General features: G+C 40.4%; 1 protein-coding gene across 4 annotated transcripts in view; it reads right to left on the minus strand.

Annotated features, from left to right (window-relative positions):
- DCLK1 (doublecortin like kinase 1) overlaps positions 1-15,474 on the minus strand; it is a 551,424-nt gene that overhangs the window by 442,878 nt on the left and 93,072 nt on the right. For all 4 annotated transcript variants that reach the window (XM_077484138.1, XM_077484139.1, XM_077484141.1 and 1 more), the window contains exon 3: positions 12,651-12,997. In XM_077484138.1, coding sequence (XP_077340264.1) covers positions 12,651-12,997 — 347 coding nt within the window. The remainder of the gene's footprint in view (positions 1-12,650; positions 12,998-15,474) is intronic.

A 15,474-nucleotide genomic window follows, 5' to 3' on the forward strand; every position in this document is an offset into this window, starting at 1 on the left:
TGGAAATTTTGTCGCTGAAACCAAAACTGAAAATTCAGGATGCACTTGGCCGAAACCGAAAATGACAGTTTTTAAAAAAAAATATATATACTTTTACATATAATTGTATTATATTTGATTTTTTAATTAATATCATGAATTTAAATGAATATGAATTTATTGTTGGCTGTTATCGGCAACCTCAGCGCAAGAAAAGCTCAAGAAAAATATATGCCTTTAAATTCTATGTATGTCTTCACACTTGTACGCTGCGCTTTCGTTATGGTGCTAAAAATCTCACTGCTCATTTTTGATGAGTTAAAAAAAAACGCACCAAGAATACACCTGCCCGTTGAAATGCACTGAAGATGAAGCAAGAACGCATCAATAATGCATCCGTGTTACAATTTTGATGCGGTTTTTGAGTCATGTGCCCTATGAAAAACACACACAGTAAAACTGTGGTAAAATTTCAGTAAAATCGATGTAAAATCATGACAAAATCGCGTGCGTTTTTGGGCGCCATAGCACCTTTTTCTCTGTCAGCAAAATGCCGAAACTGCAATTTTCGGCTGATATGTTTTGGGCGCCCGAAATTTTGGTGCATCCCCAAAATAAACTCACCAGAGCCCGATTCTGGTTAAATTGTGCATAATACTCTGGGCGTGACGGCCCTCCACTCTAAAGGACCTCAAGAGGATATTTCACATGCTTTATGACTCTCATGAAGGCGGAAAAAGGAAAATAAAAAGAAGTTCCCAAAGTGTTAAACCATCTAAAAATTATTTTCTGTATACATTTTTATAAGAATTTTGGTTAAAATCCTCACCTGTAGGGCAACAGATGTGAGGTGAATGTGTGTGATGAGTTTGAAAATGAAGGGTTTTGCTCCGATATCAATGGGGGAATTGCTGATAAAATCAACAACTGGCTACCAAAAAAATTGCAAATATTTAAAAGTGACCAAATGAATACAGCAAACGTTATTAAAGTGGATAGAAGTAAATAGATAAGTAGGTAGATTATATTTACTTGTAAACTTCTTTTTTTTTTTTTTTTTTAGATTTCCTTAGTTGCTTCCTGGTTTCTGGCCTAGGTCAAAATGATGTCATACACCCCAGGAGTCTTCATGGGCATTTTTTTTATCTTCATCTGGAGCAGAGGAGGAAGGGCATTTTCAGCCAAGCATGCAATCTACCTGCATGCCTAAGCTACAGGAATCATCTACACTTGCTCAAGATGGGAACTGCTTGAAATGCTACAGGGGTGTTTTTCAAAGTGGTTTCTCAACAAAATAAAGCATGAAGACATGGATGGATGGGTGAGTTTGCTTTGAATAGTAAAAATGAATTAAATAGCGTCGTCATTTTGTAGTGCTCATATGCAGTTTAGTTCTATTTGAAATCTCTATGCAAACAGCCAGGAAGCTGTCACTGCGGACAGTCAATATGTGTGGGGAATGGCTCCGCAACACATGGCTGCAACAGTGATCATGGCAGTGGTAGTGGCTGGATGCACTTTGTGTGTGCCCTGCAATGATCACACCAGGTAATAGCTGGCTGTGTGAATAGTCACAGACAGCTGCGGCTGCCAGCAGGCTGTCATTGCACTGTATGTGCCAGCTACTACAGCTATCTGCACACAGCTATAAATCCCAGCTACAGAGAACTTTAGATTCTTCCTGATGAAGTTTATAGCATGATTAATTACCTGTACAAATGCTGCCTTAGAAAACACATACAAGTCTTGCCTCTCCTCCAGTCACTAGCTGGGCAGCGAAAAGAGAAGCATCAGAGCGATTAGATCAATTTTCTCTCATTCTAATCTCTCCTCCTTATACAATGATCCTTGTTCAGCACAGCAGCACTGCACCACATATTATTGGCCCCCTGTGCTGCTTCTCTCCCATCAATTCTCAGCTCTGCTTTACAATGGACTGCATGAGTTTTAGACCAAATTGCCTGCATTAAAAGAAAATACATTTACTGATGTACTAATGTTTACAAAGCTGCATTATTATGTGTCGTTTATATCTGCCTGAAGTTTAGCTTTTAAAGAGGAAGTAAACCCTCCTGCAAAAAAAAAATAAATAAATAAATAAATAAAAACAGACCCTGAAAGATAAAGGCATAATGAGCTAGTATGCATAGCATACTAGCTCATTATGAATTACTTACCTGAGAACGAATCTCCGCAGCCATCCTCCTCTCCCCCTCAGGCTGCTGTAATGTCACCCAGGGCTTGCTTCCGGGTATCACAGCTCTGGCGCTGTGATTGGTCGGAGCCACTATGACGTCACTACCGCGCATGTGCGCGGGAGCCGCCGCGAACGGCACAGTACAACTGAATCAACGGCACGTACTACCATTGCTTCAGTTGGCTTAAGTGAGCATGTGCCACATGGCGTCGGCACATGCAAATACAGGGATATATCCTAAACCGTGCAGGTTTAGGAGATATCCAGTGCAGCTACAGGCAAGCCTAATTATAGGCTTGCCTGTAGTTTAAAGTGGTTGTAAAGGGTTTACAACCACTTTAAGACCTGAATTTGTCACAGAAGAAAGGGGATTCCAGATTCAAGCAGAGCATAGCAAATGTCTTAGAGCTACAAGTATGAGGGAGAATCCAGCTTTAGACAATGCAAAAAAAAAATCACATAAGCATCCAGTGGCAAATAATCTGCTTAATACAGAAGTCCCAAAGTGTCTGAAATAAAAACGATACAAAAGCCATCAATCAGAATCAAAACTAAAATGGAAAGGAATGGCTGGAGATGAGTGAAAAATAATAGTTTTAACATTTAGTGGGGATCTTCAAAATGAATATGGGTTTAAAGAAATATTTGAAGTCATATTTTCAGTTCTGCTGGTGTAATTACACAGACAGTCTGCATCCAGGGCCAATTATCGGCAGGTAATCACTGCATGATCAATTACAGTCTCCCATTGGTTTGAATGGGGCTTCTTGCCCACACATATTTATTATTATTATTATTCACGATTTATATGGCGCCAACAGTTTACGCAGCGATTTACAATGTATAGGAGGGGACAACACAATTACAGTACAATACAAAAGGTACAGGAGGGCCCTGCTCGTAGAGCTCACATTCTAAAGGGAGGGGGTGGTGGTACAAAAGGTAATAGCTGCAGAGAATGATTTGATGGGGGTTTGGATAACATAATTGCAGGGGACCCTGCTTAGTATCCTGTGAGTAATCACAAACAACCCCATTGACAAATGTGAATGGAGCGTAAAATCTAAGTTTAGTAAAACAAATAAAATAAATCAGTACAAGGGATAGTATGTTCTATTAATGTGAAGTGTTCGTTGTGCTGATGGCTGCTGCTTTAGTTGAAATCCCAAGTCCTTTGGATCCCCCCTACCCCTGCAGCAGTGATCAGCTGGTGTCCTGGGGCGAGTCGACAAACCTATAACAGACAAATGCTGACTATATCCACCCTATTGGCCCTTCTCCTCCATTAATAAAAGCTGTACTATAGCTTCCATGAATGGAGGAGGTGGACCTTTCATTCATCTGCCTGTCCTCCATTTACAGAGCATCTATCATTCATGAAAGCTATAGTACAGCTTCTTTGAATGGGGGAGGGGGACAGAAAGGTGGGCATATTCAGCAATCTCAATGAGTGCCAGTGACAGGTTCAGATCTATTAACCCCCACTGCATTCGAAGATTGCAGGGGTAGACGGGGTTCAGAGGACTTCGGATTTCAACTAAAGCAGCCGCCATCAGCACATAGAACATTCCGCACTGATAGTAAGTAATGTCTCTTGTGCTGATTTGTTTTCTTTTTTTTTTTATGTTTGACTAAATTTCAATTTTAAAAGGGATTGCATAGAAAACCCACCACATTTGCATTGTCTTTACTGGGATGACCCCATCAAGCACCAACTGCCTACATGTACGTACTCTTATGAAGTGACAGGCAATGACGGTGTTGAGGAACTGTGTTGCCCCTTACCTGGTTACTGTAAAACTATGGAAATTGTAGGCTCCTACCTAAGTTGCCTTAGGCCGCGTACACACGCGGGGACTGTTCGCCCAACTTTGTCCGTCAAACAGTTTCGGCAAACAGTCCGCTCAAAATTAGCATGGACGGACATGGCCACACACGACGTACGAACAGTTTGCTGAAACCGTGCGCGATGACGTGAACGGCACGTACGACGGGACGAAAAATACGACGTCCTATACACTGCATTATAACTTTCGGCGTGTAAAGCCTTTCTGAGCATGCGCGGAACTTAGTTTGTCCAACAAGCCTACACACGAGGGAACTGTTCGCTGAAACAAGGTTTCAGCGGACAGTTTTTCGGAATTTCCGAAAAACCTTGTTCAGCGGACTGTTCGCTGAAACTGTCCGCTGAAAGCCCACACACGAGCGGACTGTTTGCCGAAACACTGTTCAGCGGACAAAGTTGGGCGAACAGTCCCCGCGTGTGTACGCGGCCTTATGGGTGAACTGTTCCAGGTGGCATTCACTAGTAGAGAAAAAGCAGCAATAGGATATACAAACACATACACTATATATTACCAAAGTATTGGGACACCTGCCTTTACATGCAAGTGAACTTTAATGCCATCCCAGTCTTAGTCCGTAGGGTTTAATATTGAGTTGGCCCACCCTTTGCAGCTATAACAGCTTCAATTCTTCTGGGAAGGCTATCCACAAGGTTTAGGTATGTGTCTATGGGAATGTTTGACCATTCTTCCAGAAGAGCATTTGTGATGTCATGCACGTATGTGGATGAGAAGGCCTGGCTTGCAGTTTCCACTCTAATTTATCCCAAAGGTGTTCTATCAAGTTGAGGCCAGTCAAGTTCCTCCACCCAAAACTCACTCATCCATGTCTTTATGGACCTTGTTTGTGCACTGGTGCATAGTTAGGTTGGAACAGGAAGGGGCCATCCCCAAACTGTTCCCACAAAGTTGGGAGCATGAAATTGTCCAAAGTTCAATGGATCACAAGAGTGTTGGATTTTTTCAGGATATGAGCAGTGTGAGAAGATAGATTCTGGTTGGTTGCTATAGATGCACCTGAAAAGATCACAGGAATCATTTCTCTAATAAGTGTATTAAGGTACAGTTGTCACTGACTATCTGTTGCCGACAACTTGTCTCTTCCATTTTCCTGCTACTGAAAGGGAGAATAAGCTTAAAAAATGTGACTGGTCCTTGTGGCACCATTCTCTCAGACCCTTTAGGAAATGAGGCCAGTAACTTTGCTGAAACTAAAGCATAAATGGCTATAATAAGAACCAGAAACATTCAATTCATAACTCCGTAGCTAAAAATATATGAGTAAGTTAAACGCTGGAAGACGTCTGGCTAAGTGACAAACCCCATTCTATGGGTAGGATGAAGCCACATATTTATGTGGGCAGCTCATCCTTAAATTATACTTTGAATCACAAAGCTTTTAATTGGAGATGTTCACCACAATGACAAGATTTAAACTATTGTTAGAGGTGAATATGAAATGCTAAATATTGTACATCCTTTCTGTAAATGGAAATGGAAATGGATTTTTTGTTCACCAAAAAAAAGTATTCCAGCTTTCGAAAAATAACAGTGTGAAAAAGAGCTTTCCCTATCTTGTAAATGTAGGCTTGCCTTATTTAGGTCTATCACATTTAATAAAAGATATACCTTCTTCTGGAAACACCAAATTCCAGAAATGTTCCTTATTGGGAATCACCATCTTCCATATGTTCTGGCTTAAATATCATATTTATTTTTTATAACTTCAAGTAGACCCAAACTATAGTTAGGTTCACATTTTCAGATTACTTAGGCTGTAGATAGGAATGTTAGAGTAGATAAAGTTATTTAAAACTTAAGGAGTAACTCTACTTTTGTTGAAAAAAAAGAAACATTCCCTCTGGGTGATCTATGTACATTGCAAGGACTTTAACAAACAATGTTGAAAATTTCTATCTTTTGTTATTCTGAAGAAAAAGCTGTTTGTTTGTTTGTCTGTGTCCATAAGGAAAGTTAATATAATGGGATTGGTTTCATAATTATCAATCAGCTGCTGCACTTGCAGACTCTAATGAGGAAAATTGCAGGGTCTGCTTCCCTTTAGACGTGATTTCCTATTGGGAGTATCTCACCAAAATTTTTATTTTTTTGTTGCAGGGGGTGCCTGAATCTGATTTGTATCTTAGTGCGGACTTCTGGGAAAATCAGTGAGCCAATCACAGAAGCAGGAAGTGATGTGTCTGGGGGGGAGTTTTGTACACATTCTGTGCACAGAACATCTCCGGGTAGCCATATTGCATTTTGCAGAGAATTACAGAGCTGCAGATTGAGAAGGAAAGGTAAACTTTGACTTTGTATATGCTATATTTATTTATTTTTTGCTATTTTTTTTCCCCACGAAAGTGGAGTTACCCTTTAAAGCTAAAGTCTAGTGAGATTTTTTTTTTTTAAATCAACCTCAACTTCCCATGAATGAAGACTGTCCTGTGTGCATCCTGTGTGCTGGTGGCTACTATGTTGGGTTGAAATCTGAAGCCCTCTACCACTGCAACTGTAATTTACTGGTGCTGTGGGCTACTAATATGAATGGCTGCACCTTTGAACGGCACTCATCAAGTGCCAACTATGCCCATTTTCTCCACTCATGGAAGCCATAGTATCAGTTACCACAATGAAAAACATATCTTGACTGGAGGAGGTGGACCTTTCATTCATCCAATCTCCCTCCATTCATAGGGCTCTTTTCAAAATAGCTTCACTGAAATTCAGCTTTAAAGTGGTACTAAACCTCAGACATGAAATATGAACAAAGAATATCCCTTTATAGTGTGTACTTATCTAAATTAAGAGTACTAAGTGTCATCTTTGTCTGCAGCTTTTTTCCTCTGCTATCAATATGAGTCAGTTCTAACAAGTTTTCTGGACATGAAGAGTAAAAAGGTGACGGGGAGGGAGCTCCAGATGATTGACAGCCTCAGCTCTGTTCCTGTGTACTGTGTGGAGGAACGTGTATTCCTTCCCTCCAATCAGCTCTCAGAGCTCTCCTCACGGAGCTCTGCAGAGTTCAGCTTTCCACCCCTTTTCTCTGAACTCTCAGACAAGCTTTGAAATACAGCACTTTGAAGCAATGTGGAGAAGAAAGGGCTGCAGATAGACAGGTAAAACTATGTAAGAGGATTTGTTTCATCCCTGTGTGTAAGTGAGAGCAGTCACTTCATTGGGTATATGAAAGAGTTTACAACCACTTTATTGAGGACCTTCAACTGAATCATCAAAAATAAAACAAAGGCACCGTCAAACCTGTTGCAAAATAAATTTGATATTTATACCACATCAATTGAGTTATTTTCCAGCTTACCGACATTAACCTTATGAACAAACCTACAGCTTGCTTGCAACACTTCAAACCAACCCCAAAATCTAGATCCAAGAGCTCTTCACTGATCCATCTGCTCAACCCAGCAAAAGCCTGGATTCTCTGTAATTGGTAACAATCACAATCTCCATCTATAGCTCAATGGTACTATAGCTTATAGCTCTATAGCTTAACAGCATTATATTAATGGAGTATAACTGACTTCCTCAAAGATAAGATAGAAACCATTAAGGGAACTTGGTTTTATTGGATACCACAGACTATGCAAGTACCCTACTAAATGCCAGCCTGACCCTTCTCACATAAAATAGTTCAAAGGAAATATACCAGGTAATACTCCTTCCCAAAAACAAAATTTCACTAATGCATGGGGTCCCTTGGTAGCAACCCTACCCCTTAGTCAAAACCACCAACAACACCTCCCCACCGGGCTGCAGGCTGTTTCCCCATTACTGGCTTATGTCAATGTTCCCCTCCAAAGACCATGTGACTTAGCCAATCCACATACCCTTTGATCACCAATCTTCCTCTCTGCCTTATACATAAAACTTACCTCCAAACTAAGAGAATTGTTATGCAGCGATAATTCCATGCAGTGCTACACAACATACCAATCTGGGCTGTATAAGGAGAAACGTGCCTTAACAACTTATTGTTAAAAAGTTCTAAAAATATCTGATTTGATAATGACTGGAAGACAAACTCATGCAATTCCAATATATGTAACAATAACTGCTAAATTAGGTCTGAAATTACCTAAATTGTCAGATAATTTTCTTATGTCTGAGCACCTTAACATGTCCATGTCCCACTTATTCTCATCTCCCCAGCAATCTCCTACTGCTCCTCTCTGCATCACAGCCATCACAAAATACCCAACGCTTCTACTTATGATGTAGTGCTCGGTTAACACTGGGTATTTTGGGTGGCAGCTAAGACAAAGGAAGGGGCAACAGGGGATTACTGGAGAGGCGAGTATCAGCGAGTCAGAGGGTGGCTTTAAACAGACAATGACACTTTGGGCAAAGTTACTGAAAGCATATACATATAACACGAGCACCAGACCAAGAGTCAAAAAAATGCTGTCTGTTCATAAAATTATCACATAACAGCCAGCATGTTTTGAGGGCAAACATGCTCTCCCTTCATCAGGGCTCAATGATATTTGCAAATATTTGAATAGACTCAGGGAAACAAATGCCAGATAAATCTAGACGTGTAACTAAAGTGTTAAATGCTTACCCTACCTTCATCTTCTCTCCAGGTACTGGTCTTCAGCCATCTTGATTGCTTGGTGCAGGATGACATCACTCCCACACATGTGCAGGAGGGCAGTTATCCCAGAACACAGTCATTGTGCCGGGATGTAAATTGAACTGCACTTGTGCAGGTCAGTGCATATTTTAACAGATAACAGGCAGGTAGGTTTATTTTATTGCTGGATGGACAATGCATGTCTTTTCGGCAATAAAAAGCCTGCCTGCTCCCTGTTATTTTATTTTAACGTTTTTTTCTTAGAGTCATTGCAACAACCAATTTACTTGCATATTTATGATATGTTATGGTAAGAAAGATATCATATCTGAAACACACATCTCTAGAATGTATTGGGAGAGATTTCCTAAAACTGGAGAGTGCAAAATCAGGACAGCGCTGCATAGAAACCAATCAGCTTCCAGGTTTTATTGTCAAAGCTTAATTAAGCAAGCTGAAGTTAGAAGCTGATTGGCTACCATGCACAGCTGCACCAGATTCTGAGTGCTCCAGTTTTCGTAAATCTCCCCTTCTGTTTGTATGTGACAGTGTTCAGCAGATTCCTCTACCAATTGTCTTACACACTTTTTGATAAGACCTCTGTGATTATCAAGAAAATGTAATCCAATTATGAGAACATTAGGTTGTTTGTGCTTTGATCCTCTTTATTATTCGTATTAATCTGCTAATCTCACTCTAATAGAGAACAGAGACAAACGGCCAACTCTATCAGGGAACAATCATCTTTGTTTCTTTCAAGGTCCCCAGTGTTCCTGTGGCTGGCCTGCTGACGTTGTGTGGAATGACATTTTTTTGGCTGTTTTTAGATGGAGAGCAAAACATTCTACTGCTGCATCAGATATATGTTAATGTTAAATGCATGCATGTTAGGTAAAACCTCAACCCAGCTAACCCATCTGCCACCAAGAAGGGTTAGCCAGGGAATATCTAGGAGATGATGATTGTGTATAGTCATTCCACTGATGCAATTGTAACTGGATCAAACAGGCAATGACCATTATTTCTGTGCACCTTTATAATGGATTTACATGGGCCATGGAACAGCATCCAGTGCCGCGATGTTAGTCAACATTCTGTCTTCATTCCAACCACCCATTCAGCTCAGTGCACTACATCGGCTCCATTGTTTACGTGGCATTAGGCAGGGGTCAGAAATGCCAGCTAAGCTCCTATTTTGACCATCCATGTGGCTCCAACCTTAATAAGGTAGCGGGCCTTCACAGGGTACATAGACTTTTTCCCTTATACCCTGGTGCTCAACCCAATCAGGGGCACATGTGGCCCTCTGGTAATTTTTGTGCAGCCCTCAGGGCCCTATCAAACACTAATCTGTGTTTCTCTATTGTCCTATCATGGTAGGGATTACTAGGAGCCTCATGTAATATGTCTCTGGCCTATGACTGCTCATGTCTCCTAACGCACGTCCCCAGTCTCCAACTTTGTTCACAGTATCTGACGATCTCTCGTATCATGCCCATAGTCTTTGACTATATCCTTTTGTGTGTCTGCTGTCTCTGATAAATAATATTTATTGAATTTTATGTGTGGACTTTAGTAAAGTCGGGGGCTGCAATTGAGGCAACCCCTTATCAAGAAAGTTTGATCATCATTTATATTTTTTCTGTACCTCATGCAAAAGTAAGCCTACAGTTATAGTAAAGTAAAAACCACAAAAAGTTAGCTCTGCACCACCCCCAACTCCTGAGCCATCACCGGCTTGATGATTCTTGGCTTCAATAGCAGCCTACAGTCAACAAGTGAGTAAATCACACATGTGCTAAAGCGTGTCTGCACAGCTAATGTCTGCACACTGCCAGCATAGTCCCCATGCTGGGTGATGACACTTCGATGGACATAAATCAACAGAGCATGTAACTGTTACTGCACTGATGAGCACTCCTACACTCTCCACCATGGAACATGCCCTTTGCCACTGCACCAGTGCACACATCTGTATTCATCCTGTTTCTCAAAATGTCACACTTTTTCTCCAGTAATATTATATATAATATATATAATATATGAAGACACAATATGCAAAAAAAAAAACTTTAACTTAAAATGATTCTTCAATGTGATCACTTGCAAAGGAACACTTACAGGGTCTCCTGTGTAAAACAACCACTTGCCCTGTGCATCTGCTCCTCTCCACAGGGGTCCCTGCCACAGATCTCTTGTACACAACTTTGGAAATGTTGCACCATTGTTTACATTTTTTAGTACACATAATGGTGTTCATAGAACTATTATCTGTTTTATAGGTATAAGAATTAAATTCAAAATACTAACAACTAATGTACAAAGCCATCCACAACTCTGCCCCCAGCTACATCACTAGCCTAGTCTCTAAACACCAACCTACTCGTTCTCTTCGTTCCTCTCAAGACCTCCTGCTCTCTAGCTCCCTCATCATCTCCTCCCATACTCACCTCCAGGACTTTTACAAAGCCTCTCCAATCCTATGCAATGCCCTACCCCAATCTGTTCGCCTATCTCCTACTTTATTAGCTTTTAGACGATCCCTGAAAACTCTTTTCTTCAGAGAAGCCTACCCTACCCACACTTAACTGTATTTTCATTTTCTCCATCAGCTCAACCCCCACAGTTATTACCTTTTGTTTCAACTTGACCCTCCCTTCTAGATTGTAAGCTCTAACGAGCAGGGCCCTCTGATCCCTCCTGTATTGATTTGTATTGTAAGTGTAATGTCTGCTCTCATATTGTAAAGCGCTGCGCAAACTGTTGGCGCTATATAAATCCTGAATAATAATAATAGGTAATAATACAATAAAATGTGTCATCAGCAGTTGGGGTGAGAATTAAAAATGGATATTTTCAGAACATGTGTTTGCTTCAAGTATAAAAAAGAATAATTAGTCAAAACGGTTTTCCCGTCGGAATAAACTCTAAAGGTTTTTCCGACGGAGTTCCGATGGAATTCCGCTGAAACTTTCTTGTGTACACACGATCACACCAAAGTCCGATCATCAAGAACGCGGTGATGTACAACACATACGACGGGACTAGAAAAGGGAAGTTCAATAGCCAGTAGCCAATAGCTTCCGTCTCGTACTTGCTTCAGAGCATGAGCCGTTTTTGGTCCTTCGGAGTAGCATACAAAGACAAGCGGTTTTCCCAATAGGAATTGGTTCTGTCGGAAATATTTAGAACATCTTTTCTTTCTAGGTCCGTTAGAATTTTCGAGGAGAAAAAAAGTCGGATGAGGCATACACACGATCGGAATATACGTTGAAAAGCTTCCGTCTGACTTTTTATGTCGGACATTCTGCTCGCGTGTGCGCGGCATAAGAGTGTATTTATAAACAAAATGACAGAGCTATTTGTCCTGTGAAACTACATTTGTTCTGTGTGAATGCCATAAAAATCAAATGTAACTATGCTATTTTCTTTTTAGGTTAGGTCTTCATAAATACCAGAAACTAAAAATCTCAAAAGAACCATGAATATATGCTCTACCTCTCAATCCTCCAATCCTCATGTAAGAATTTATACATATATATATTATGGCACATTACACCACTATTCAGAGCCTAAATCTGCAATTAGAACAGCTCCCAATTGCTCAAAATGCACAAAATCTTTATTATTTGTCATATAAAAATATATATTCATAAATACCACCCTATGTACACTAGATGGAGTTGAAATTCATAGAAAATAGGTATTCAATTCCTATGATCATTAGCGCATTACAGTGGCCACAATGCAGTACTTTCTAGATTTATGCTATTCTGTAAAAATAAATGAAAAACATCCGACCTCGAGAGAAATTAGGCCAGTAACATGCAATTTTGCTGGCATTTGTGCAGAACGAATGTGCATGCCATTTCACAAGAGGAATAACTGCATTTTTAAAACTGAATATTCCCCTTAGTGACGGTAGTTTGGACCATTCCAGGTAATTGCATGAAGTGGGTCAGCAGCACTGAGCAAAACTGCATTTTGCCTGGACATTGTATATTCCAGTTTATCTGTATACACAAATTCTGTGGCTTACCTGTTTTCCATCCAGTGTATAGATACGTTTTACCACCCCAGAATCCAGTTTTATGGCATCGGTTATATCAGTCAGAACTTGGTCAAAAGAATGGGCTGTTTTCTTGTTGAGGAGAATGCGGACAGCCTTACGTGGCTTCACCCCACTTCTGATGATGGTGAGAAGCTTGGGCCTGATAAAATCTTTGCCCTCTCTCCCCTCGGAGGTGCTGGGCTTAGCGGAAGCCAGAGGTTGCACTGAGCGAGGGCTGGCGGTGGTCTTCACATTCACTGACCAGTTGGGATTTACATTCTTTGTATAATCCAATTTTTTGAAAGGCTCAATGGATCCGCACACATAACTTTCACCTAAAAGAAAAGAAATGTTGATGTCATTTCTTTACATACTTGTGAAAACTGAATTATGCAAATGCAATGTAAACTCTTATTTACAGTGAATGGCTGTCCACTCAACTGCAGGACTCTTGCAAACACATATATCCACATTTAGGCTGCACACAAGTGCCAGAGTCTGTGCAATGTAAATTTTGGTATAATCCCCCCCCCCCCCCAATCAAAAAGCATAGGTGCCACATACAGCACCCACAAATATAATTGTCTGTACATGGGTAAACAGCAGTGCTTGTGTAAACACAAGTGTAGTGTTTTCTATTTTTTGCATATGCCCAACAATGTATTTGTGTTTACATGAGCGCCTGCATATACTCGAGTACAGCATTCTAATCTCCTATGTAAGTAAACTAGGTAGGAGCGTAGATCAGAGTGCTGAGACTAGATTTGAATTACTTCACACCTTCTCTTGTATATTTTGAGGATAATGTACTCCACAGTAACTGCAGCTATATGAGTTGGTGAGGGTTTTTTTTTTTTTTTTTTTTTTTTGTTAATAAATTGTTTATTTATAACAGTTTTATAACAGTTTTAGAAATCTTACAATGCGGTACAAAGAATAAGGCATTTCAACATAAAGAAGCATTACATATACAGATGGGTGTGACATATCAAGAGCATGGCATAATCAAATAATAAGGTTTTTCTATCTCAGGTCAGCAACACATATGTACTATAACATACGAAATAATGAAAATAAATAAAACATCAAAGAACTATGAAGACAGTATAACAAATAATTAGCCTCAAGGAGACCAAATATCGCAAACGTTACATAACAGGAGTTGTATACGGGACAATTACTTAAGATTCATTGTTTTCAGGAGAGTACTTAGATTCATCCCAAACTTTCCAAATCTTATAAAAAGAAGGTAATGAGTCATCGATCAATGCAGTCAGATGTTCCATTCTACGAATATCATCCACTGTAGAAAGAAATTGATGGAAAGTAGGAGGGAAAGTGGATAGCCAGTATCTAAGTATAACTCGTTTTGCAGCTAGTAAAATGAAAGACATTAATCTACCTGAGGCTTTAGAGATACCTGAAAAAGGGAGACCTAAAAGAAAGTGTATGGGGTTCAGAGGTATGGGGGTGTTCAATAACTTCTGCAAAAGCTCTTGGATTTGAACCCAGAAAGGGCTAATAGAGAGACACTCCCATCTCCAACATTGTCTAGAGGCTACTGGGTTGCGAGTGTGTAGAACGTCTGGGGTTCTATAATTCTTCATATAAATATGAGTGAAGGAGAGTGGCTTCATGTAAAATTTTATATATGTACGGAATTAATTGGGTTTTATATGGGCCATTAGCACATAATAGTTCAAAATTGGTGGGTTGCTCCAGAGATAATGAGGGAGATTTAGTAAGAATTATTTTTTAAAACTGCATTAAAGAGTACAAGAGTGTTGTGGGAATCTGTTTTGCTTGGAGATCTGTAAAAGACAAGTCTATGTGTCACTGGGTGTACAAGTTGTCGCAATTGAAAAATCCCCACCTGAGTCCAAGGCAGCATCTGAACATAAGATAGACCATGGGTGCTCAACCTGTGGCCCTCCCCCGGAACTACAAGTCCCATCATGCCTTTGCCTTTGGGAGTTATGCTTTTAACTGTCAGCCTTGCAATGACTCATGGGACTTGTCGTTTGGCAACAGCTGGAGGGCCACAGGTTGAGCACCCATGAGATAGACTGTCAGGAATGTCCGGGTTTAAAAAATACATTTGAAAATGGAGGGCAGGAGGAGGAAAGGGCATACTGCTCCGAGCATCTCTTTCAGATTGCTAGGGTAATTGGGGCCAGGCATAAGAATCTCAACTGAGGCGTATGTTTGCCTAAGGAGGGCCGCAGCATGTAACATGGGTGTAACGGGGCGGTAATCCCCATTTCAATCTCAGCCCATCTATTTGGGGCCTTCCTAGATGTCCAGTAAGTCAATACCCACAAATGAGATGCATAATAATACTTAATGATGTCCAGAGCGGCCAGATCCCCCTACTCCTTAACGCCAAGACTACTGAGCTTGCAATCCTATGGGAGGCATTGTTCCATACAAAGTGGAGACATTTCCTTTGGAGAGCCCTCAATTGTGACATTGGAATTGAAACTGGATGGGTCTCAAATAAGTAAAGCAATTTGGGAAGTATCGACATCTTGAAAACATTAATTCTTCCAAGAAAAGATATAGGGAGGGTGGTCCATTGATTCAATAGACGAGTGATCTCCATGAACACAGGAGGAAAATTGGCCTGCTATAGGGTGGAGTAAGAGGGTGTAATATGGATGCCCAAATATTTAAGTGTATGAGTGCACCAATGATATTTAAAGTTATGTTGGAGAGAAATTAGTTGGTCTGATGGAATGTTAATGGTTAGAGCTTCAGTTTTTGAGGAATTACATAGTTAGTAAGGTTGAATAAAGACATCAGTCCATCCAGT

Source organism: Lithobates pipiens, unplaced genomic scaffold, assembly GCF_037356315.1.
Source record: "Lithobates pipiens isolate NorthernLeopardFrog02 unplaced genomic scaffold, aLitPip1_a1.2 Scaffold_16, whole genome shotgun sequence".
Classification (NCBI taxonomy): domain Eukaryota; kingdom Metazoa; phylum Chordata; class Amphibia; order Anura; family Ranidae; genus Lithobates; species Lithobates pipiens.